This window comes from Myotis lucifugus, unplaced genomic scaffold (genome assembly GCF_000147115.1).
Source record: "Myotis lucifugus unplaced genomic scaffold, Myoluc2.0 scaffold_98, whole genome shotgun sequence".
NCBI lineage: Eukaryota > Metazoa > Chordata > Mammalia > Chiroptera > Vespertilionidae > Myotis > Myotis lucifugus.
In genome coordinates, this window is record NW_005871146.1 from 3,082,989 (window position 1) to 3,107,438 (window position 24,450).

The 24,450-nt window shown below is 49.7% G+C and overlaps 1 protein-coding gene across 3 annotated transcripts in view; it reads right to left on the minus strand.

The window, feature by feature from the left end:
- Positions 1–14,490: 14,490 nt before the first annotated feature.
- ERC1 (ELKS/RAB6-interacting/CAST family member 1) overlaps positions 14,491–24,450 on the minus strand; it is a 495,769-nt gene continuing 485,809 nt past the window's right edge. For all 3 annotated transcript variants that reach the window (XR_001348910.2, XR_001348908.2, XM_023756715.1), the window contains one exon: positions 14,491–20,023. Coding sequence is in view for 1 of the 3 variants with exons in the window: in XM_023756715.1 (XP_023612483.1) it covers positions 19,886–20,023 (138 nt within the window). In the remaining 2 variants the exon portion in view is untranslated. The remainder of the gene's footprint in view (positions 20,024–24,450) is intronic.

A 24,450-nucleotide genomic window follows, 5' to 3' on the forward strand; every position in this document is an offset into this window, starting at 1 on the left:
CCAGTTTGTTAACTGATTAAAACAGCCACTAATAATGAGCTTTTTCCCATACCCTCACCTGCACCCCTGCCAGCTATTTGGACAATCCTGTCTCAGACATAGTCACTGCGGGGGCTGCTGGGGGCTTGAGGACCAGTGTCATCGACGTCTTCTTCTCTTTTTAATGTTTAATTTTTTATTGATTTTAGACAGAGGGAAAGAGAGAGAGAGAGAGAAAGAAACATCGATGTGAAAGAGAAACATCTATTGGTTGCCTCCCATACGCGCCCCAACTGGATCAAACCCACAACTCTTGGTGTATGGGTCCCTGCTCCAACCAACTGAGCCACAGGGCAGGGCTTTCTGCTTCTCTTCTTTTGTGGAGAAGTTTAAGTTGTGAAAGACCCAGGATGTGTGATCTTTTCACAATAGCCCGTCCACTCACCGCTCTCCTCTTGATTAGTCCTTCAGCAATTATGACCTTCCTTGGGGGGTTGACTCGGCCCACGTCTGGAATGAACTCAGACGCTGGCGCTCATAGCTGTGGCCATCCGTCTCTCAGGCTGAGCACATTAGGAGGGAGCGACCGAAAGTGTAACTGAAGAAAAATGAGTGGCTGGGGAAAGGGCTGGGCTGTTGCTGGGAGCAGGCCTGACCTCATCGCCTTTCATAGCATCAGTCAGCGCTGAGGTTTGAGGAGCCACGACAGCGGGGGGCGGTGTCTGAAACTCAGATGACTGGAAAGGAGCTTGCGTCAAAGACAGTGAGTAGGAGCAGCCGCTCTCCCGGTGCTTCTCAAAGGACTCTGGGAACCCTCGTGAGGGGCATCTTCTCAAGGGGTGCCCTTCAGAGGGAAGTGTTGGCTGCCCTTCAGCCCTGGCGCCCGGAGTCAGACTGGGCTCTGACCTCGCTCCACAGAAAACCACGTGGAGACCATGTGAAAGGCTCTAGGGGCGCAGTCAGCCACCTGCCAATGCCAAGGCCTCTGGTGCCCTCCTGCTCCCTGGTCAGGCAGCAGCAGACCCTGGACCACAACTTCGAGAAGAACTCGGCCTTGTAGAGTCGGGGGAGGGGGTACAAGGAAGGGGGGGCTGAGCCTCCTTAGCTGGGTCAGATCCAGGGTGTCAGAAGGAATAGGTGAATTCGCTGCAAAGGTGTTGCCGACAGGTACATTTCCCTCCTCTTCACCGCAGTGTAGACACATACACTGGGTTCAGCTCTACTATTGACAACACCCCATTCCTGTACCCATGTGGCCGCATGCTAGCACGGCCTGTGCAGAGCAAGCTGGTGAAGTCCCAGGGATTCAGGCCACTGCCCCAAATTGTGACAAGAGGAAAACGATGGTATCTCCAAGTTTTTCTCTAGGCCAAAGTCGGCAAACTGTACCACTGGGGCTGAATCCAGCACACTGCATATTTTTGTATGGCTTCTACATTTTTAAAAAAATATATTTTATTGATTTTTTATAGAGGGGAAGGGAGAGGGATAGAGAGTTAGAAACATCGGTGAGAGAGAAACATCCATCAGCTGCCTCCTGCACACTCCCTACTGGGTATGTGCCCGCAACCAAGGTACATGCCCTTGACCAGAATCGAACCTGGGACCCTTGTGTCTGCAGGCCGACGCCCTATCCACTGAGCCAAACCGGTGAGGGTGGCTTCTACGTTTTTAAGTGGTTGTAAAAAAAGAAAATTAAAATTAATTTTTAAAAAAGAATACTTCACTACATGTGAAAATTTTATGAAATTCAAGTTTCAGGTCTACAAATAAGGTTTAAAAATATATATATATATATTTATTGATTTCAGAGAAGAAGGGAGATGGAGAGAGAGATCGAAACATCAATGATGAGAGAGAATCATTGATTGGTTGCCTCCTGCATGCCCCACACTAGGCACGAGCCCGCAACCCAAGTATGTGCCCTGACCAGAAATTGAACCTGTGACCTCCTGGCTCATAGGTGGACACTCAACCACTGAGCCACATCAACTGGGCTACAAATAAAGTTTTATTGACACACACATTTGTTTAGATATTGCCTGGGGCTCCTTCAGCACAGCTGAGCAGTTGCATGAGACTTTATGGGCTGCAAAGCCGAGATCGACACTGGCTACAAAACTTGCAGTACAAAATGAAAATGTGGGGGTTATTGTTTTAAAAAGATTATTAAGAATTCCACACTGGCAATAGTAGAGCATTAAACTAAGGGTGGTGGCCCCTCTAAACCCAGGATCCTGACTAAAGTACTTAATATCTGGCTCTTTACAGAAAAAGTTTGCCCACATCTACTCTGGAGGTTCAAACACCAACATTAAAACAAAACAAAACAATGTTAATCTCCAGCAAAACATTTAGAGAAAGTTACTAAAGTGTTTCTGGACACACTTTAAAAATAAATTATTAAGCACTAGGACCCAATATGGGTCCACTCAAGTTAGACTCATTTTCTCTTGATTGGATTGTCTGCTGGGACGGGAGGGGCAAAGGGCAGGGAGGCGGACGCTGTGGGCACCACCAGTCCTTCCGCTCAGCAGCCATCCAGTGTTCATGCCGGGCATCAGGGGGAGCCTGCACAGTGTCTCATGCATGGAGCCAAAATTTAAAACTGAAAATAGTTTTGTCTTTTTATTTCTAAGATACCATGATAGCTCATTTGAAAGTTTATTCCATGTGCTTTAGAGTTGGGTTCAAAAGTCATTTTTGAAAGTTATTTGGGCTTTTTCTCAAGCCATTCCAGAGGCTGTGCGTGAAGTTGAACAATATTAGCCTTTTTGTCAGACACAGTCATGGAATTTGGTACAAAGGGAATTTGGTACAGCAGGGAAAGGTCAGGGCTCCCCAGTGGGGACTGGGCGCTCCCCACCTGCTGGAAACCAAGATCAACAATAATTAATATAAATGCTAAGAGTTCCTCAGAAGGCTGACCTGGATTCCTTTGATATTCACAGGGTGAATATTTGCATTTTATTACCTTCTGCTGACTCAATGGCCTAAAGCAGTGGTTCTCAACCTTCTGGCCCTTTAAATACAGTTCCTCATGTTGTGACCCCAACCATAAAATTATTTTCGTTGCTACTTAATAACTGTAATTTTGCTACTGTTATGAATCGTAATGTAAATATCTGATACGCAGGGTGGTCTTAGGCGACCCCTGTGAAAGGGTCATTCGACCGCCAAAGGGGTCGAGACCCACAGGTTGAGAACCGCTGGCCTAAGGCAAACTCCCCCAAAACCTGATAATCTTACTGTTTACTAATCATGACCATTGATATGTCTGTTTGCATTCCTAAAAGGCAATTGTGTATTCTAGTAAATAAAAGCAGACTGGAACGCAGACTTGGTGGGAACTTGACTACTACAGTTAAGTTTTTCCCTGGCTTCCCCCCCTAATTTCATAATTAATATTTCTTGTCTTGTGTGTCAATTTGCACATCAGCTCTTTCTCCAAGTCTTTGAACCTGAAAGCCACGCTGGCCGTGGCCTTTCACACCCACCGACCTCGGAGCTGTGGCACTTTTAGGATCCGAGTGAGCGTTGGTCTGGAAGCTGCAGCACGGTCCTGTGCCATCCCCGCTAGCTGACAATAGCGTATTCAGTCAGATGAGCTAAGCTTCCTTGGGAGGCCCCACTGGGGTATCCATTTCTAGGTGGAGTAAATAGTATTGATCTTTGCTGTGTCTGAGATCAGACTGATTCTTTTTGAGGTAGAAATGGATGGGGATGGGATCTAGGCCCTGCTGTGTCATGCCTCTAGTTGTCTAACTCTTGGGCTAACCTCAGGGAAGACACGTTCTTTACCGCCCGTGGACAGGGAGGCCCCCCAGCCGCGGGGACCCTGCCAGGGCTAAGGCAGGACAGAACTGGCTGGAGGGCGACCCTCGCTGGTGTCTGACTTAGCTGGCCCAGGTTGCCCACCTCCGAGGTCCCCTGGTCCATCTGGAAGGCACCCTGGGCTGGAGAGCAGGGACCTGGGCTGCCACCAAGTGGCCGTGGGCCCTTGACCACATTGCTTAGATTTCTAGACCTCATTCTGTTTAAAATGAAGAGACAGAGGGATTTTTGTTTTTGTTTTTTTTTTTAATTCTTTCCCGTTCTAATCATCTATGAATCTATAAAGAAAAGTTTCAAACATAAAAATTTGCTCAAAAAATAGAACTGGCTGCCTTAGAGCATAAGAGGGGTGTGTGTCGAGGGGAAGTCAGGGCGACCCACTGCTCTCTCAGGATGCCCTCAACGGAAAGCAGCCTTTCTTACTTCTAATATAAAGTGAATTTCTCAGGAGGTTTCTGCTCTAAATCAAGCAAATTAACAAAAGGTTAGCTTGCTCAACCTCCCTGTGCCCTGTTCCAGTCTGGAAAATGGAAGATGCACGCAGGTGTAATTTTAGAGCAGACAGGGGCCTGCGCGGGGGCCCAGGCTGAGCAAAGGAGGTGGGAGGCCCAGGAGAGCTGGGGGCCGAGGAGGCCAGCGGAGCAGCCAGAAGCCAGTGGCCAGGCCGCCGCGCCAGGCCGAGGTGCTCGGGCTGTATCTTGGCCAAATGGAGCCTTTGGAAGATTCTAGACTAGGGAGTGACAATCACCAAAACAGTGCCCAAGGCTGAAAGGACTTGGCGTGAAAGTGGCCTTTAAATTAAAAGACAATTTTATTGTGGTAAAAACGCACAACGTGATATTTATGATTTTAGCTGTTTGTAAGTGTACAATGTGGCGGCACTGGATGCAGTCAGTGCTGTGCAACCCCCAGTCTGTACCCAAACTTCTTCATCCTACAAAGCTCGATCCTGATTTCTGTCTGCATTTGTTATTTTTAAATTAATTTTCTATTGTGATAAAACTTACATAACATAAAAGTCACCATTTTTAAGTGTATGGTTCAGTGGCATTAAGTACATTCACACAGCTGTGCAACGGCCACCACCATCCATCTCCAGAACTTTTCCATCATCCGAAGCTGAAACTCTGTCCCCATTAAACACCGCTCCCCATTCCCGCCTCCAGCTCCTCACCATTCTACTTTCTGTTTGTATGAATTTGCCTACCCTCGGCACCTCTGTAAGAGGAATCACACAACAGTTATTTGTGTCTGGCTGAATCACTTAGTATGATGTCTTCAAGTTCCCTCCATGTTGTCACATGGGTCAGACTTTCCTTTTTAAGGCTGAATAATATTCTATCATATGTACATTTTGTTTTATTCATCCATCTATCAGCAGACACAGGTGGCTTCCCTGGTTACTATGAACAATGCTGCTAGTAGCACGAATGTCTCCTGGAGACCCTGCCTTCAGTTCCTGGGGTACATACACAAAAGAGGAACTGCCAGATCATGTGGGAGTTCCATGCATAGTTTTTTGCAGAACCACCATACCATGTAGGGGTAGCCTTTGATAGAGAAGCCGCAGGCAGAGAAGAGGAGGAAGACGGGGAAGGAGGAAGGGAGGAGCAGGCTGGGAGCAGGCAGGCCTGGGGTCCCTGAGGCCAGCGGTGTGACTCCAGGTCAGTGGCACCCGCTCAGAGTCTCCGTCTCCTTCCCATTCATTTATGGAGAACATTTTATTGGACACCTAGAATGCACCAGCCACTCTTCTAAGCACAGGGATACACTGATGATAAAACAGATGTGGGCCATGTCCTCTCTCAACATCTGTATAAAACGTGGACAGTGCTTCCCAGTAACATATGTAAAGGGCCAGCTCAGTGCCTGGCTCATCAGAAGCACTTCATAAAGAGTTCTTTCCTTCCCTTTACCTTGGCAGCTGGGTGATCAGGGATTCTGTATGTTCTCATGTAAATAACCTTCTGTTGAGGTATTCATAGAAACAACTCCCTTCTAATTCTCATTTTTAAAACTCAAAAAGGGCCACTGTGGAAAAACAAATCCAGGGCTGCCTTGTGCAAACTGGGTGCAGTCAGTGAGGAAAGAGCCACCCAGCTGGTGGGGTGGGAGGTGGGCGGTGGGAGGTGGGCGGTGGACGATGGGAGGTGGGCGGTGGGCAGTGGGCGGTGAGAGGTGGGTGGTGGCACAGTGGGGCTGGCCGCCTGGGTTTGCCCTGGGAGCCAAAGCTACCCACAGTCAGCAGTGACTGATGCAAACCTGGAGACCAACACAGGTCAGCAAACTTCAAAAGGCATCCCACGAAAAGCTGGTGAGAGACACAGAACATAAATACGGTTGTTTGGGTCAGGACACTTCCCCGCTGACCTGGCTTGGGATTTTGTCCTGGAGATGCAGGCCAATTGCTCCCCACCCGCTGGGACAGGCCTGACTCCAAGTGGCTCTGTGGCCCCTGCACAGCAGCTCCTGCGGCCAGCGCGGCCGGCCCCTGGGGGTCCTCATCTGGTTGCTACATTTGGAGAAGAGAAGAAAACACTTTTTGCGGTGGGGTCTTTTTAAGCAAAGGGAGAGAATGGGGGAGGAAGGAAATGAGGCCGCTGCTGGGAAAGGCTGGACAGGTGCGGGCTGGAGGAGCTGTCCCCTGGGACGGCGGGGGCAGGCCCAGGCGTCCTTTAGTCCTGGGGCATCTCCCTGCTGTCCGGGCAAGGGGAGCAGTCACTGTGGCCTGTGAGTCACCCCCGGGCCCTCGCTGCACCGTGAGGTCATGGCACGCGGCCCCTCTCTTCCTTAGGAGGGAGACGTCAAAGAAACTCCAGGAGGAAGTCATTGCATCGAATAGAAGCCCTGGTTTGCAGACACATATCCCATCAAGACCATTTAATCGCTGTTTATGGAGACTCCTACAAACACCTATGCCAAGGGGATCAGATGAAGTCCCGCCAGACCCACTCCCATGTCTCAGAGCTTTGAGGGTCTCGGTGATTCTGGGCAAAGGCCCTCCTACTCCGGGCGATTGCACTGACGAGATCGGTAGGATTCTGTAGCCAGTCCCAAGTTGTGCTGATGGTTTTTGACCCCTTAAAATAAAAGCAATACTTTTGCTAAGACAGGAAAGATCAGTGGGTCTCCTGAAGCTGTTCAGTCTAACTAGCCAGAAAGTCCCGTGCCCACTAACTGAGCCTCCCTCCCCTCCTGGCACCAGCATTGTCTTTAGCTCCTCAGCGGCTCCCTCAGGTCCAGGAGCCCAGAGGGGCCAGTTCAGGGATGGAGAGCTATGTCGGTGAGGAGTGGAATGGCTTCTGCCCCAGGTGCTGCTGGGCCCTGCAGAGATGGCTCCTGCCCTTGGCAAGCTTGTGTCAGAGCGGGGAGACAAGGCACGTGCAAGTCCAGTGACAAAAATCACAAGGGACTTGGTGGTGCAAAATGTCCTCAGGAGTGGAAACAGATCCAGGACAGGAGCTGGGCCAGGAGGGCACCAAGCGCCCGAGCTCGGCAGGTCACGGGGAGGACGGCGTGGAGCTGAGTGTGGAGGTGAGGGTGGTCCCCTGCCCTCTGACCCTGCCCGAATGACTTTGCTCAACACGGATTCATGACTGCTCTGATTCCTCATCTGGAGTTAGAACTCCTTGCAAGCGGGGATCTTATTCATATTTCTGTGTCTTGTGAGATGCTGAGTGTAGTGCCTGCCCCCAGGAAAGAAGCAACTAGTGTTTGGAGGTGAGGTCGCCCTCAGGTTGGTTGGAGAGGAGCCCAGCGGGTGAGTGATTGGCGCTTCCCTCTCTGTCCCTCACATCTTACTCAGGGGGTGATTCTGGCCAGTTTGGGGACTTGCCAGAGGAGACTCTGCCCTGCCTTGCATAAGTCCTCCAGGCCTAAACAAGGTCTGCTTGTTAAGGAAACAGTCTGAGGAAAGGTAGAAAACAGAATCAGTAGTTCAAAGGCCTTACCTGGGCTCCTGCTCCATCCTCCTGGGCCCCCCGTGGGGGCTGAGTCAGGCTCGGCCTCCCCACCCGCGGTCTTCCACCACGTGATTCCTTCTGGATTAGCTCAGTGGAGCTTTATCCCAAAGACTGTCCAAATTGGCAAGAGTTGCACATCGGGCTGTTTGGCTTTTAATAAAGTTTATGATTTAAATCTTGTGCTCTTAACACCTTCTTTGCAAGCCTCAGAGGGAAACAAAAATGTTGAAGTTGTTTACTCATTTCCTTCATAACATGGAGACCCCTCACACTTGGCCAAAACCTCTCTCTGTGTGTGTATGTGTGTGTGTGTATTAACACAGAGCAAGGATGAATGTACACACACACACACACACACACACACACACACACGAGGAAACACTGGCTGCGTTTCAGTCCCTGGCAAGTTCCCAAAACATCAAAAGAGCCCTTTTGCATGAAGGTTTTCCTCTGAAGAACAAATACCTGCATTAGATTCTGAGTGTCACTCCCTCCCCAAGGCCGATGAGGTGGGGAAGGAGCCTTATCGGAATTCTCGAGAGCCCGGGAAGGAAATAGAAGTGCTGAGGGGCTTAGAGCAGGTCCTGGTAGACCCTCAGACAGCTGAGGCTCCAAGGTCAGACTCTGGCTGCTGCCCTCTCGGTAGTTTGCACAGGAGAGGCAGCTGGAGGGCCCTGCTGTCTGGCGCCCTGGCCAGGAAACAAGGAAATTGAGCACGCTCCCTGTGCCCTGCCCTGCCCTCAGGGGCAGCTTGGTTCACAACGGATGTCCGTGCTAACATCTCAGGGACTGACACGTGTCCAGTAACATGGGCTAACGCGGGGCCAGCTGTGGAGAAGCGTCTCCTGGAATACGAAGCTCGTGGGAAGCCAGCCAGTGAGCAAACCAGTGTGGACCACTGGGTAAGCCGCACCATGGGCTGAGCGTGCGCCGCTGGCATGTGGAGGACCCAGAGGAGGAACAGACACGTTCCCTGCCCCCAGGAGCCTTGCAGCGGGGCGGGAAGAGCAGGCCAGGGCTTGGGTGGCAGGAAACGGAGGTCAGTGTCCTCTCACTCGACTGAAGGGGACACCTCAGGAGCCTTTGCACGCGTTAGTCCGCGCAGGAGGCTCGGAGGCATTGGAATGCACTTTGTTTGTGGCTGCGGCTGGCGGAACCATCCGCGCTGGGCTCCAGGCTTCCTGGGCCTTTGTCACAGTGACCAACAGGCAGGCAGACAAAGCTGCCACTCAGGAGCCCATCCCTGCCTGAGGGTAACCCGCCCAGCTGATGAGGCAGGCACATTGGCAGCTGGGTCTCCTCCTAAAGCAGAAGCAATATGGTTGTTGGCATCTGACTCCCCTGGGGGAAGGGACTGCAGCCCAGGCCCAGGGGCCCCCAGGCAGGCAGTCCCCGCGCCCTCTGTCGGTGCCCTCCTGCACACGCCCGAGGGAGCCCAGAAAAGGGGCTGAGAGGAGAGGTCGTCATCTCCCCACAGGAGACTTCCATTCCAGGCCTCAACTTCACATCTACAGGCAATTCTCACATTTAGGGAGGACGCCTGGAGCAGGAGACAGCCCCTGAGAGGCTCTGGTCAAAGTGTGATGCACGTCAGTAAAGGAGATGGTCCCATTTTCAAGGCTTTAGGCAAAACTACGCGGATTCCCTCGCCGGCCAGGAGGACAATCCCGGCCCACACTGGGTGGGTGCTGCCCAGCAAGAGCTCACCTACACACGGACCGAATGGGACCGACAGCGTCGGGTGCCCGCTGTGGCTGTCATGGGACTGACGCTTCGCCCGCACTGTTCCAAGTATTGTTTCTATTTAAAAAATGAGAAAACTGAAGGTCGAAGAAGCCAAGTGAATCCTCCAAGGTTGCACAGCTCATAAGCACCCAAACCAGGATGGGAACCCATTACTGGCCCACCTGCCTCGTGTTCAAGGCCAAGTTTCCTACAGGGCAAGCCTTACTTTGCCCTAAAATTGAGAAGCTGGTTCTCTGCACATTCATCAGGATGAGCATCCTGTTCCCCAAACCTCTGCCGGCCATGCAGAGGCTCTCTGGGCGAGGAGTGGGGGAGCTGGGGGCTGGCACCCTGAGGCCGGCACCCTGAGGCAGGCACCCTGAGGCTGGCACCCTGAGGCCGGCACCCTGAGGCTGCACAGCCCCTTGAGGGCGGGTGTCCTGCGGGCAGCTAGCAACGTGGGGATGTCCAGTAATGAGCCCAGTTGACGAGAAAGGCTGACTGGCTTATTGAGTTTTCTTCTCCCCTAAAGAGTCAGATGACTCCTAAAAACTGCAGGGTCATCCTGACATCAATTCTTATAATGCAGGAAAAGTGGATGCAAACCCTCCAGTCCCCTATTCACCCTGGAGCCTGCCCTGTGTTTGCGAGGTGCTGCCTCGTCCCCTCGGTCCCCTCAGCGCCGGCCGTGCGGCCGTGGGAGGGTGGTGGAGCGCCATCACAGAAGTTCTCGATTCCGGGGATGTTCTCAGCACAAACGCACAGGGGTGTCCAGGGACACCAACCCATTAAAACGTGCACACAAGTCCAAGTTCAGATTGCAAACAGATGCCCTCCAAAGCCTCATTTCCGACAACCCTTAAGAGCAAAATCATAATAAAAAAAACTCAAGTTCAAGATGAACCAAACAGGAATCATCAGAGGCCAGAGACAGTTTCTTGGCATGGAAACTCCGCAGACATCTGACGGACGTCTTTCCTCACATGTCCAGTTCTCCCTCTTAAGTGGAACACGGCTCAGTTCTTCACTATCACAAGCAAGGCTGCGGGGCTGCGGGTGGGTGGGCGGAGAGCTAATTCGGGAAGGGGAGGGTGAGTGTCAGCGCTCTGTCTGGAGCAGCTGGAAGGAAGACAGAGGGTTGGGTTCGCAGGAGGACCAGCAGGAGGCGTCGAATGTCCCAGTCGCCCTGTGAACCATGGCTTGCGGAAGGGTAATAACTTCTTTCCCAGACAAGGTGTCAAAGAAACGGCCTCAGTGGATGGGGAGGGCTGACATGGAATTATCAAGTTGTCAAGCCTCAGTCCTTTCCCTATAAAGGTGGAAGAAGGTGAGAACATTCTTAGTGCCTCATTGTCTGATTCTTGGGGAATAAATGGCACCCAGAGCCTAATAGAGCATGAACTCCTGGTGTGACTCTCATCCATCCCGCTGAACAAGCCAGGCCCAGGATTCCCCTCTTTCCTCCAAAACCTCCAACCACCACCTGGCCTTGGTGCCTCAAACTGTCGAAGGCGGCAGCCTCCTGTGTCCCAGACCACAATCTGCTTCCTACTCAGCTGTGAGTCTTTGATGGTGCTGCGAGCTAGTGGAAGGAACTGGAGAGAAAGGAGTGGAAACCGACCCGCTGGGTGAAGCCCAGGTCCCTCACTTCCTCGCTGTGTAACGTTGGGCAGCTTCCTGTGGCAGCTCCAGGCCAAGGCCTTTTCTTCACCATCTCTGACAGCTCTCAGGGTCAGCAAGGCCGGAGACTCCCAGAGTTGACATGCCCCGTGCTGTTTTGATTAGCCTTGTGGTTAGGTCACTGGCAGCGTGGGGAATGCTCTCCCAAGCTACCATCCTGTCCAGGGCATTACAGAGCCCTCACGATAGGGGCCCATCCAATCTCCTTTGAAGTTACATGGTGGCCCCCATGTCATCTCTGTGCTCCTAAGCCAAGCAGTATTTGACCCATCGACATTGGACTGCTTGCTACCCCCACACCCCATGTCCTTTCCTAGCTCCCTGTCTTTACGCAGGCCCTCTTTTCTGCCCCCTCATCCTTGAACCCCTCTACTGGCAAAATTTAATTCATTTTTCAAGGTCAAACTTGAAGGTCTATGACAAGCATTGCCTGCTCTTTTGTGCTCCCACCCACACTGGACTGAGAGCTCCCTGAGACACGTGGCCACAGTGGTGGGCTGGAGAGCACAAGCTCTGGAGACAGAGTGGGGTTTAAATTCTAGCCCTACCACTTGCCAGCAGCTGTGTGATCCTGGGAAAGGTGTTCAGCCACACTGTGCCTCACCCCTAAGATGGGGATAATAGTACCTACCTCCTCCGATTGCCATGGAGATGAGATAAAACATGTGAGGTGTTGAGAACTGAACCTGGCACATGCTGTTGTTACCTGCATGCCTGGTCCCTATAACACAGGGGCATGAATACTGGACTGAGGGCTATGGTGGCATTTTGTGAATGTGGATCCAGGGTGGGGGTGGGGGAAGGTCCATCTGTGATCACTGAGCAAGTACAATGGAAGGATGTGAATATATAACTTAGGAAAATTTTAAACGTACACAGAAATAGAGAATCTATATATATAAAAGGCTAATATGCTAAGTGTCTGACTGTCCGACCAGTCACTATGATGTACATTGACTACCAGGGGGCAGGCTCTCAATGCAGGAGCTGACAAGCTGCGGTGACTTGGCAGTGGCAGTTCTCAGGTGACACACCCCGAAACCAGAGAGGAGGGAGCCTGATTCCTCGCGGGGCTGCACGATTCCACCTTCGGCTGTGGGTTATGTTGTTGCTGGGGCACTGTTGGCCCTGAATGTGGTTTACTGCACACTTGCATTTGCGTTACACACCCTGTACGACAGCAACTTTGCAGAGTGCTCTCTCGCACTCCAGGACCCTTGGGGGATGTCGGACTGCTGGTTTTGGCCCGATCCTGCAGGCCAGGCCGAGGGACCCCACCTGCCGGAGGTGCTCACTCTGCAGAAGCCCTTCCAGCGGCTGGCCTGGGAGGGACCGTAGGAGACTGGCTCCAGGGCGTATCTGGACTGTCTCGCCCAATCCCGCCCTGCCAGCCACCTTCAAATTAATTTCCTTTCAATGTGCACGCATCCATGCACTGGGTCACTAATAGTATATGAACCCATGTAGCCACTGACTAGCATCAGCCATGTGGTCTCATGGTCCATCTTTTCATGTTTCCTCTCCTTGCCCCCTCCTCAGTACACATACTGGATAATTTTAAAGCACATTGCAGATGTGAAGAAAGCAATTTTATGCTTTACACTCTTAAAAGAACTTTCAAAAAGAAAAACATAACTATTTATTATCCTCATCATGGCTTGTGACCTCGATGAAAGCAGCAGCATTCTACAGAGGGAAAGGTTAGAGGCTGAGAGGTCCAGGGCTCCTGGGTGTGAGGGCCAGGGCTCTTCCTAGGACATCTGGGAAAGCTGATGGGGCTCAAGCTGCTTCCTCGGAACGCTCCCCCACCCCAAGTTCTAACTAGTTCTTAATCAATTTTGAGCAAGCTTGAGATATTCCATCCCCCAAATCAAATACAGTGGGGCCTTGACTTACGAGTGTCCCGACTAACGAGTTTTTCGAGATACGAGCCGTCTCTGGGCCGATTTTTTGCTTTTTGAGTTGCGAGCTAAAATTCGGGTTACAAGCCAGCTTCAGATACCCCACCGCTAGTTGGCGCAGCAAACGATACAGTGAACGCCACAACATCAGCCCAGCATCACGTGTCTCACTCGTTCACTTTATGATTTGACATACGAGTAATTTGAGTTACGAGCTCCATCACGGAATGAATTAAACTCGTAAGTCAAGGCCCCACTGTAATAGCAGTCTTTTCCCAATTCAGAAAAAAAAAGTTAATGAATGGAATTCTCAATTGCAAGTTCTCCTCTCATATTTCCTTAAACCGCATAGTCTCTGCATCCATTTGTTGAAACCAAGTGCTGGTAGACCACAGAGAGTGTAAACAAACAGTGGAAAAGACGAATGGAAAACCCCAGAAACAGCTGACCAGGGTAATCTGTGGACACGCCTGCGTGTGGTGATTTTGTACCGTGTAACACGTTCTGCTGGTAAAGGTCTCAGAGACCTGCCTCCTGCTGAGATGGTGAGCAGCCCCAGGCTTCTAGTCCTGTGAATGGAATGGCACGGTCTCCATGCCCCTCCACCTGGCGGGCTGGGGAGCAGCCATACGCTGCATAGAGGGTGAGGCGGGGCAGAGCCAGGTGCACTGGGACCACCTACCAGGGACTCTGACGCTCTAGCTAAGCGCCAACGCACAGTGGGCAACAGAATGTACCAGGGAGGGAAGGAAATGCAGCAAGCAGGCTGGTTCTCTTCTGGGGTTGACACAGAAATGAATCTAACAGATTCTCATAAAAGAAATATCCCAGAATAATTTCTTATTGAGCATCAGGCCCAAGACAAAGAATAAGGTTGGACATTCTTGAAGCACAGGTTCTCGGGGCTCCGTCACTGTTGGTATCTGCGCTTCCGCTGACTGGTAGCTCACACCCCAGAGTTAATACATCAAAACACACCCAATTCTGAAGAAAACCCTGTCAGGCTGGGACCCTCCTCACTGTCTGCCATCTAAGCAGGAGCAGCTGTACTGGCCCTCAGCAGTGGGTCTACTCTATGCTCTGGAACAGTTAGATCAGAAACGGGGAACCTGGCTCAGGGCCTAGGGGGTAAGGAAGGGATAGGGAAGTGGAAATTGACTGTAAAAGGCAATTAAGGGGGCTGCCAATCGAGTGTAAGTGGGAACCTAAAGGAGGCTCGCTCTTCTCTCTGAGACCACCCAGCCAGGGCTGTCAGGGCGGCGCGTGCTGCCAACTCCTCGCCCCTCGGCTACCTACCACCAGGGCTGACCCCTTGGGGACTGCTGGCCTCCCCCTGCTTTTCTCCCATCTGAGGCCACAGCTCACTTGAAGTATCAGACTGGATGAGACTCAAAGAAAGACACAGCACATAATTTTTAAATAATTTTATAAGTTCCCGATGGATTTAGTTTGTGAATATAAAAGAAAAAAAAACAAAGTGTTTACAATAATTATCAAGGCAAAGTTGACTATAACACAATTTCTCTGTAGTGTCATTATCCTGTCAGTAATGCGACTGGCCACCACACACACACACACACACACACACACACACACACACTCACACACTTGAAGGCAGCAGGTGCATTTGCATCACAGACACCACCATTGCGGCTGCTACTGTCACCAAAAGGAACTCAAGCTACAAGGAAACAGTGCCCAGCACCCCACTTCCTCCCCCAGCTCCTCACTAAAGTGCAGCACTTCTCTTCTGGAGAAGAGGGTGCATGTCCCAGGGAGACCCCAGTCCCCATCCTGGACACCCTGCTGTGTGGGCAGGTTCGGGGCTGGTCCTGCGCAGCCATCAGGCCGGAGGGGCGGTGTGCTGCCCTCGGGTGGGCCTGGCTGCCTTAGAGGGTGATGCAATACTGGTGTGGTGTGAAACGGCTGGGCTCAGAGGGCTTGCTCTGGCCCAGGGCTGGATTCCCTGGCTTCAGCAGGCTTCACTTCCTTCCCTGACAATGGCATCTCAGAGGGGCGGGGGGAGGGCCACAAGAGGTGGCCTGGGCCCAGGAGATCTGGGACTAAAAATCTTAAAGGGAAAGAATCTAGGACTGAAGCCAGAAGGAACTGAGATCTGAGTATAACGCATTCACCGGACTGCAGGCTCTGGGCTGGCCAGTGCTTGGTCCATATTGGATGGTCACTGGATGATATAGCACCAAGTGGGCAGGAGAGAGGTTCTGTGGCCTGTACAGGCTGCTGCCAGGGGTGGGGCTTCAGAGTCAAGACCAGGTTGCCACATAGTATTAGGCACACTGAGCTGGGACCGACGTGGGGGTCAGGGTGGTTATGGGGTCACAAACTACCCAGAGGACCTGAGGATGTGTAGGAAAGCGCTGGCACGACTGGAGCTCTGAGACCCAGATTCCCATTCCTTTCCCTCAGCAGTTGTCTTTCAGCCACGCAGTCACCTGCTTGGAGTGTGGTCCTTGAACTTCCCAAGCGGCCAGCCCAGCTGCCACCTAAGGCAGCTTAGGAGGAAGGGCGGAGTCTGGCTGCCCCATAGCTTGAATTCCTTTTACATGATATTGATTTGCATTTTTTAAAACACAGCTCTTTAATTTTTCAGTTCTACAACTACTTTTTAATATCTTAATAATCTCAACAATGGACACAATGTAACTGCCCAAATTCTCTGAACCACACAGACAATATTGACAAGCAGAGAAACAAAGGAGGAGGTGGGATGGGACAAAAACCTGCTCCCCACAAAACCAGTCCTCAAACCACCTCTCCTCCCAGAGTCAGAGGAGCAATACCTACATTAGGGTCACAGTACTCACTAAACACATTGGGGGAAATCAGGAGACACTTGGTTACAGTTTTGACACTAAAAAGTTTCGAAACAGTTTTTGCTTAAAAAGAGTAAAGACAGCCATTTTGTTCAGAAGGATTTCCTTGTATGTTTTTTTCTTGCCCAAGTATTCCCTTAGTTCACATGGAGGAAATTGCAGATTCCTTTAAAACATTTCTTTAAATGGTTGAAGTCACTCTCCTGAGAGCCCAGGGACTGGCAGTGATGGGTGGATGCGTGGCCTTGCAGGCATTGCAAAGGGCAGCGTGCTGCCTGCATCCACTCCCTTCTCATCTCCTTTTCCACAGTCTGAACGTTTGCAGTGGGGAGATGAGGCTGGGGAGGCAGACATGAGCGTTACGGATATTGCTGATACAGGCCCATGGAAACTTAGCAGGTGTCATGTGAGGGTCACGTTCTATGTGGTGACATACTCCTCCATTTGCTCTTTCCTCAAAGACCCTGAGGGTAGCCAGCGGGCCTATGCTTAATGGGGTCAAACAGAAGGGCAGGAGGGCTCTGGTGTCAGCAGGACTCTCTAGCAGCAAATCCAAATGCCAATCCTGACCATCAACAAGGGAGGGGTTGGTTTAGCAGTAGACTAAAACTCTGTGATGGCTTCCTCTTCCTTTTCTCTCACTCTGAGGAGTGGGTGAGCCAATGAGCTCCTCATGGAAAACCAAACAGACTTTCACTCACAAAAGTGCCAGGTCACACTGCCACTAGTGACACTGAAGATGGCCTTGGGTCCGGTATGCCTTATTAGTATTTTTAAAGCCCAAGGGTAAGAAAGAGAGAAAGGAACTTAGATCTTCTTTAGATTGCAACATACAAGGTCAAAGGTTAGAATGGAGATGGATTTCAGGATTCCCATGCATATTTCTTAGTATGTTAAAGCCCACTTAAAGTTTTTTCTATTTCAAATGGTATTCAAAGTCCTTGTAAAATCTCAATTCAATACTTCATCAAGGACTCAATGAGTACCTGGGATAGAGGGATATGAAAAGATGAAAAGTCACATTTTCTTTCTTTAGTCATGCGCTCCAGGTTGGATTCCACCCACTCTTCTTCTTGTACCCTTTATGATGATCTTCATTTGGGGGTACAAATATTTAGGTGTTAAGGGGCAACTAGGCTTGCCAATGGAATGGATGAGTTTGGTGAACATTATAGGCAACCTTCAGTGAGTTTTCAAGGCTACATACTAATATTTGGTAGTAGCTGAGTGACCTTGTGAAACCTTGAATATCATAAAAAGGTCACAGAATGATAGTCCTTGTGTGATGGGAATTGTGCATTTAGTAAATGCTGGCTCGATGAATGATTTAAACTCAGTAAGATACTCTAAACACTAGATAGAAACTGTATAGACTTTGCACCTATAATGTAAATGCACGTCATGTTCACCATTGAACTTTAGCCAGAGCCTAATTCATCTAGGACCAAAAAGTCCTCAGAACCATTTGAGATACTAGGAAGAATGAATGAGATTCCCTGCTTTGGTTCATAGAGACCAGACAGATGCAGTCTGCCCCAGAAATTTTTCTTCTCAGAAGTACTTGTCTAGAGGACTTCCATAAGGTTTTAGAGAAAGAGCAACAGGAAGGGGTGAAATGAAAAGAGGAAGGAAGAAGGTGCAGTGAGAGTCATGAAACACGTGGGCAAGAGTGGCAGGTATTGCATCTGGTGGTAAAGGCCAAATCAGTGGGACCCAGAGAGAGACCTGACTGATGCCTTCCCTTGCCAGATCAGCTAGGCCACAGCCAGCCAGTGCCAGGCCAGGCCACTTCCCTGGGCATGGCCTCTTCTGCTTTCTGTTCTGCTGTAGTCCTGTGAAGGCTGTCATCTTACCTCAGTTCTTTCCTTATGGCATTTAAAGTGAGATTCTAATACTCCCCCCTAAAATACTAGGGGCTATCTACATGATTTATGGGCAGTGCAATAAATAAATGAAACTGAGGTAATTGACCACAAATGACCACCACTTTATATCTAACCCTTGTGCCCCCGCTCCGGCCAGCCTGGCTATCAGGAAGCATCTCAGTAAGAAGTTTATGAGCAGAGTCCATTTAAACCTTTGATAAGGAACACTCTACAGCGTCTCACAGGGGGGACTGTTTTACAGCAGGAGTCAGGGCAGCTGGAGATTCGACCATATAAGTTAATGAGACAGTCAAGGCTTGCTGGTGGGGAAGATACTGCACTGATGGCCGTGATGACTTTACAGGCAGCATCAGATTCTTTGGGTGAGTAATTGGGAAAGGGCAAAGGAGAAAACGCAGGACAAAGCCCTTTAGCCCAGCAACTCTTATCAGAAGATGTGAGTGTCTGGTGGGTGTCTGGTCACAGAGGTGGTCAAAGGCCTAGATTTTGGTTAAGTGGTCTATTCTTGGTGCCTGATATTGTTTATGACTGTCATTGTCTATGCATGGGGAAAATGCTTTTCAAAATGCCAATATCTTCAGGTGGATTTGCAACTTTGGGGTCAATTTTCTCATTTGTGACATGGAGCTGGCCAAGCTCCACGAGGTGCACGGAGATGTATTGAGAAAACACCACCTACTCTCACAGGCCCCCGAACAGTATGCTCTTTCAGGGTAACAACAAGCAAAAGTCCTGAATCACCAAATGGCAAGTAAGTGACTCAGCCTCAGCCCCCAAATCCATCAATTCTATCATAGTGAGAAGTGAGAAATGCTGATTTAGGAAAGATTTTCTGGAAAAGATACCTTCTATTAAGATGGGGGAGAGGAAGAGTATGCCTTTTGCTGCTTTGACTCAAGCAGGTATGTCTCATAGCATCCTTTATACCTCTCCTCCATTTTTCCCACAAGGATGACTGCCTAACAGTAGGCATTTCATAAATATTCTTTGAATGAAAGAATGGAGGAAGGAATGTGTGTGGGATGAGAACATTCATTTGTGTCAGAGGAGGTTTCAGGCAATGCATGAAGCTAAGGTTCTAGCAGTGCAAATCAAGAGTTAAGCTACAAGGGTGGAGGGTGGGTCAGAGAGTTCAGTGACCACTGGGCTTGGAGCATGGTGGGGGAAGGCAGAAGCATTCTTCTGGGGCTCAGGGGCCTGATGAGGGAGATGTTCAGGAGAAACAGCCTGACCCTGGCAATGGCCATCTCCAGAAGCAGAGCTGGTGATGACAGCGCCTCACGTCAAACCCCTCTTCTCTTTCCACTAGAGATATATGATCTGACTAAGCAAAAGGCCAAAGGTCTTACACAAGAGGACTAGGGGGAGAACTGCTTGCACCACCATCGTTAACTGGTCGAGGACAAGAGCACGCATATGCGAAACAGGGCCGGGTGTTAGTGTACACTGAGCCAGGAGGAGGCCTGCTTGTGGCTCCCCGCATAAAACACTGCAGATGAAAGTAAACAAAAGAGACAGTGTAAGAAGAGTCAGTTTTCTGTTTGTCCCTGTTCTCTCTTTAACCCTCTCTCTTTTTCTAATAATGTCTTTTTGAGATTTTTTAAAAATCCTTTTAGGAGAAAGCACCTGTTGTGATTTTAGGACACTCAGCTCTCTTGTCCATGGGGAAGCATTCTCTCAGTATGCTGAACTCCAAGTAGATTCCAGGTTTAGTTCCCATGTCAAGGACAGAAGTAAGAGGCTCCCTACTCCATGACCCTCTGTGAGGGCAGAGCCACCAGCTTCCAGAGTTCTCCACTGTTGATGACCAGATCACGGTTCTTCATGGAGACTTGGCCACTTACCCACCTTGGACATAAAAAAATAAGTGTAGAGACAACATCCAATTGAGACCAGCAGAGTAAGATGACAGATGTAGAAGTGGAGCTGGAATCGCACTTGAAGAGCTAACCACGGTAGGATGGAGTTCGTAGTGTTTGCAGGGTGCCAAGAAGTATCTGGGTGCCTGTCCTCATAGTTCGCTTTTCTTGGCTCCTGGGTTCACTGCACTGGGCTGCTGGCTGGCCACTCCCCATGAAGCAGGGTCAGGATGATTCTTCCAATGCGTTGACCACTTGCTCCAGGATGTCAGGGCAGTGGTCTGCGATCTGCTGGAGAATGGCGTTGGCAAACTCCTGCAGTTCTGCATTGTCCCGCTCACCTTTTTCTAATTCACTCTGAAGCTGAGAGGGAAAGAAAAGATGGATTTCAGATTAAAAAAAAACAATCCTATTTGCACTGAGTTAAGAATTATTATTTATCAATAAAGAAATGATATTTGCAATAACATGGATGAACCTGGAAGGCATTATGCTAAGTGAAATAAGCCAGGCAGAGAAAGACAAAGACTGCATGGTATCACTTATATGTGAAATCTGGAAAAAAAAGTTGAACTCATAAAATCAGAGAGTAAAATGGTAGTTGCCAGGGGGGTGGGGAATGGGGGCAATGAGGTTGTTAAAAGGGTATAGACTTTCAGATATAAGATGAATACGGTCTGAGGATCTAAGGTTAAACATGGTGACAATAGTTGATTACACTGTATATAATTGAAATTTGCTAAGAGAGTATAACCGAAGTATTCTTATAAAGACAAAAAGTAAACTATGTGAGATGATGAATGTGTTAACTCGATTGTGGGAATCCTTTCATGATGTATAAGCATATCAAATCATCACACTTTAAATATATCACAATTTTATTTGTCAATTATACCTCAATAAAACTAAAAAAGAAAAAGAAACAACAAAAGAGACACTTTCTATGCGAAGTCTTCCCACATCTAAATTAACAACCAAGAAAATAGAAAGGTAAATACCAAATGTCTTTTCATGAAAATAAGATCTAAAGAAGTCAGTGACTAGTCCAAGTTCCAAGGATTGTAATTTGCAGAGCTGGGACTCCAATCCCAGTCCTCTGGTTCCAGGTGGAATGCTCTCTCCACTGTGCCCCAGTATCACACACCTGCTCAGGTACAGGGATGATCGCAGACAGGATCTTAATCTTGCATAATGGTCCTTGACTTAGGGAAACTTAGAATGTAAAAGACTTCCCCCGTTCTATGTACCACTTGTATTCAGTGCATTAGACAACCCTACCATAGGCCTGTTTATTTGGACATGAGGCAGTCTTCTGTTTGTTTAGGAGCAAGTATATTTCTAACTTCTTATTGTTTTAAACACTCTCTTTGACATTCCTTCAAGCATTAAACCAACATTTATTAAGGACCTGGACTTGGTTCTTGCTCTGAAGACCCATATCTACACTAATAAAAGAGAAACATGGTAATTAGCGTACGACCGCTACCCTTTTCATTGGCTAATCAGTGAGTATATGCAAATTAACTGTCAGCCAAGATGGCGGCCAGCAGCCAGGCAGCTGGAAGCGAACATGAGGCTTGCTTGCTGCAGTGAAGGAGGACTCCAACGTTCCCTGCCTGACTTGCCGGCCTCTGAGCTACAACTCTAAGCAACTATGTACTATGTTGCAAATAAGAAGATAAACAAAACCCCAGAAACCGGCTTTCATTCAGCCGGGCTTTAGCAACATTGTATCGATGTTTTCAGGGGCGAGGCCTCAGAGCTAAAGCTGGCCCAGAATAAAAAAAAATAAAATAAAACAAGGAGCGGTTGGAAGCTTCAGTCACTTGCTTCTGGAAAACAGCCCTCAGCCCCTCACCCAGACTGGCCAGGCACCCCAGTGGGGACCCCCACCCTGATCCAGGACACCCTTCAGGGCAAACCAGCCGGCCTCTACCCGTGCACCAGGCCTCTATCCTATATAGTAAAAGGGTAATATGCCTCCCAGCACCTGGATCAGCGGATCAGTGAGGCTCCCGGCACCAGAATCAGCGTGACAGGGGGCAGGCGCCAAACCCCCCTGATCGCCCTGCGGCTGTGTGTGACAGGGGGCGGGGCCACAACCTCCCTATCTGCCCTACTCTGTGTGTGACAGGGGAAGGCGCTCCAACCCCCTTATCAGCCCTGCTCTGTGCCTGGTAGGGGGGGACTCCCCAATCCCCTGATTGCCCTGCGGCTCTGTGTTTGACAGGGTGCAGCGCACCAACCCCCTGATCGGCCCTGCTCTGTGTGTGACAGGGTAGAGCCATAACCTCTCCATCGGCCCTGCCCCGAGTGTGACAGGGTGCAGCGCCCCAACCCCCTTATCCGCCCTGCTCTGTGTGTGACAGGGGGCGGTGCCCCAACTCCCCTATCGGCCCTACTCTGTGAGTGACAGCGGGGAGCTCCTCAACCCCCTGATCGGCCCTGCTCTGTGCGTGACAGGGTACGGAGCCCCAACACTCCTGATGGGCCCTGCTCTGTGCGTGACAGGGGGCAGCGCCCCAACCCCCTGATCGGCCCTGCTCTCCGCGTGACAGGGGGTGGCACCGCAACCTCCCCATCGACCCTGCCTTGAGTGTGACAGGGGACGGTGCCCCAACCCCCCAATCGGCCCTACCCTGAGTGTGACTGAGGGTGGCATTGCAACCTCCCGATCCGCCCTGCTCTGTGCATGACAGGGGGCAGCGCTCCAACTCCCCAATCGGCCCTACTCTGAGCCTGACCAGGGGCTGCACCTAGGGATTGGGCCTGCCCTCTGCCACCCGGGAGCAGGCCTAAGCACCGGGCCTCTAGTAGGTTAATAAAAGAGACAAACACATAAACACATCATTACAACCCTGCGCGATAAGGGCAATAACTGAGGCATGAACATATGTTTTGTCCTGGAGGAGTCCGAGAAGATGTTACTAAAGGCAACATGTGATTTGGATCTTGACAGCTGAATAGGAGTTTTTCTGGGAGATCAGACAGAAGAGGCTTTCAAACAGATGGAACAAGTGCAGATGCATAGAGCTATGAAAGGGCTTGGCACAGATCTAGGGAAGAGTGAGATGCTCAATATGGTTGGAGCACAAGGTAATGGGGTTGGGTGGAGAACCATAGAAAACTGAAGAGACAGACTGGGGCCAGATTGTGTATGTAAAGTTAAGGAGTTTAGATTTAATCTTGTTAAAACAACAACAACAATAACAAAAGGAAGTCCAAGAGTTTTTAAACAGTACAGAGACATATTGGATTCATTTTCTTAGAAGATAGCTATAAAGATACAAACATTAGACTGACTGGAAAAAAAGAATACATGAAGGGAGGTAACTGTACAAGCCCAGGTGAGAGTCAAGGAGGGTACAATGAAGGTGGGGTCTGGGCACATGGAGAGGAACAGATACATGTAAGACTTTGCAAAGGTAGTACTGATAAGAGGTGGAGCTAAGTGACAGGGAATGGAGAAAAATTTTGACAGTTATAGCTGTGGATATTAGACAAATAAGATTGAAAATACAGGAAGCAGAGCTGATATTAGGCAAAGAGAGAAATTAAAAATTGAGTTTGAAGTGTAATTAAGAACATAGGCTCCAGAGAGTTAGGCTGTCTGGATTCGAATGTCTGCTCTGCCAATTATAGTTGTATGACTTGGACATCTTTGAGCCTTGGTTTACTCATGTAAAATGGGACAATAACATTTATAGATGGTTTTAAAGATTTAATGAGGTATTCCTATAAAGTGTAGTATAATGCCTGACACATAGAAAATGCTTGATAAATGTTACATGTTGTTATAATTATTGTTAGTTACTGTTTTTATGAAATTGGTAAGATTATCCAAAAAGAGCATGTAGATTAAAAAGCAAAGAGAACCAAGTTCTAACTACAGTGTTGATAGAATCTAGATTCTCTGAGCCAAGAATAAACATGCTGCTGCTTCAAATATATCAACGAGCTGGGAACAGATTCAGCAATCTTCTTTCTGCTAAATGTTGACTAAAGATCAAGACATGCATGGGCTAGATTTAGACCACACTAAGTCTTGGTGCATATCAAGGCCTGGCTGTGTCATATAAATATAAATCTCTGAAATGGGAAAACCAAAGAGGCCAGGTGCCTTGGAAATACAGCTACACAGAATATAACCCAGAAATACTGCTATGTGAAAAGGCTATAACTCTCCTCACTTATTTTGAAGTCAATCATTCAAAATCAGTGAGGAGAATGTCAGGTTGTATTGCTTCAGATTATTTTTGGGAATCTACACTAATAAAAGAGGAACATGGTAATTAGCGTACGACCGCTACCCTTCCCATTGGCTAATCAGCATATCCTTATGCAAATCAACTGCCAACTAAGATGGCGGTTAACTGCCAACAAAGATGGCGGCTAATTTGCATACGCCCAATGATGGGAGGCCAAAGGGGAAGGACTGAAGAATGGTGATCGGCACCCAGGCGGCAGGCAAGAGCTAGGGGGTGGGCAAAGGCCTCCTTTCCCCACCCCCCAGCTGGTGATCGCCATTGGAAAGCCGGCAGCAAACCCGACTCCAGGGGCCGGGGTTGCCGGCTGGCCTGCGCCCAGGATCGCCATGGCATCGGAGGGCAGGAGGGCCTGGGAGCAGGCCAGGCAGCAACCCCGGACCCCACTGGGGCCAGGGTTGCCGGCTGCCTGTGTGAGTGATGCCATGGCAATCGGAGGGCGGATGCCTGCGCCCAGGATCGCCATGCATCGGAGGCGGAGGGCCCGGGCGCAGGCCAGGCAGCAACCCTGGAACCCCACTGGGG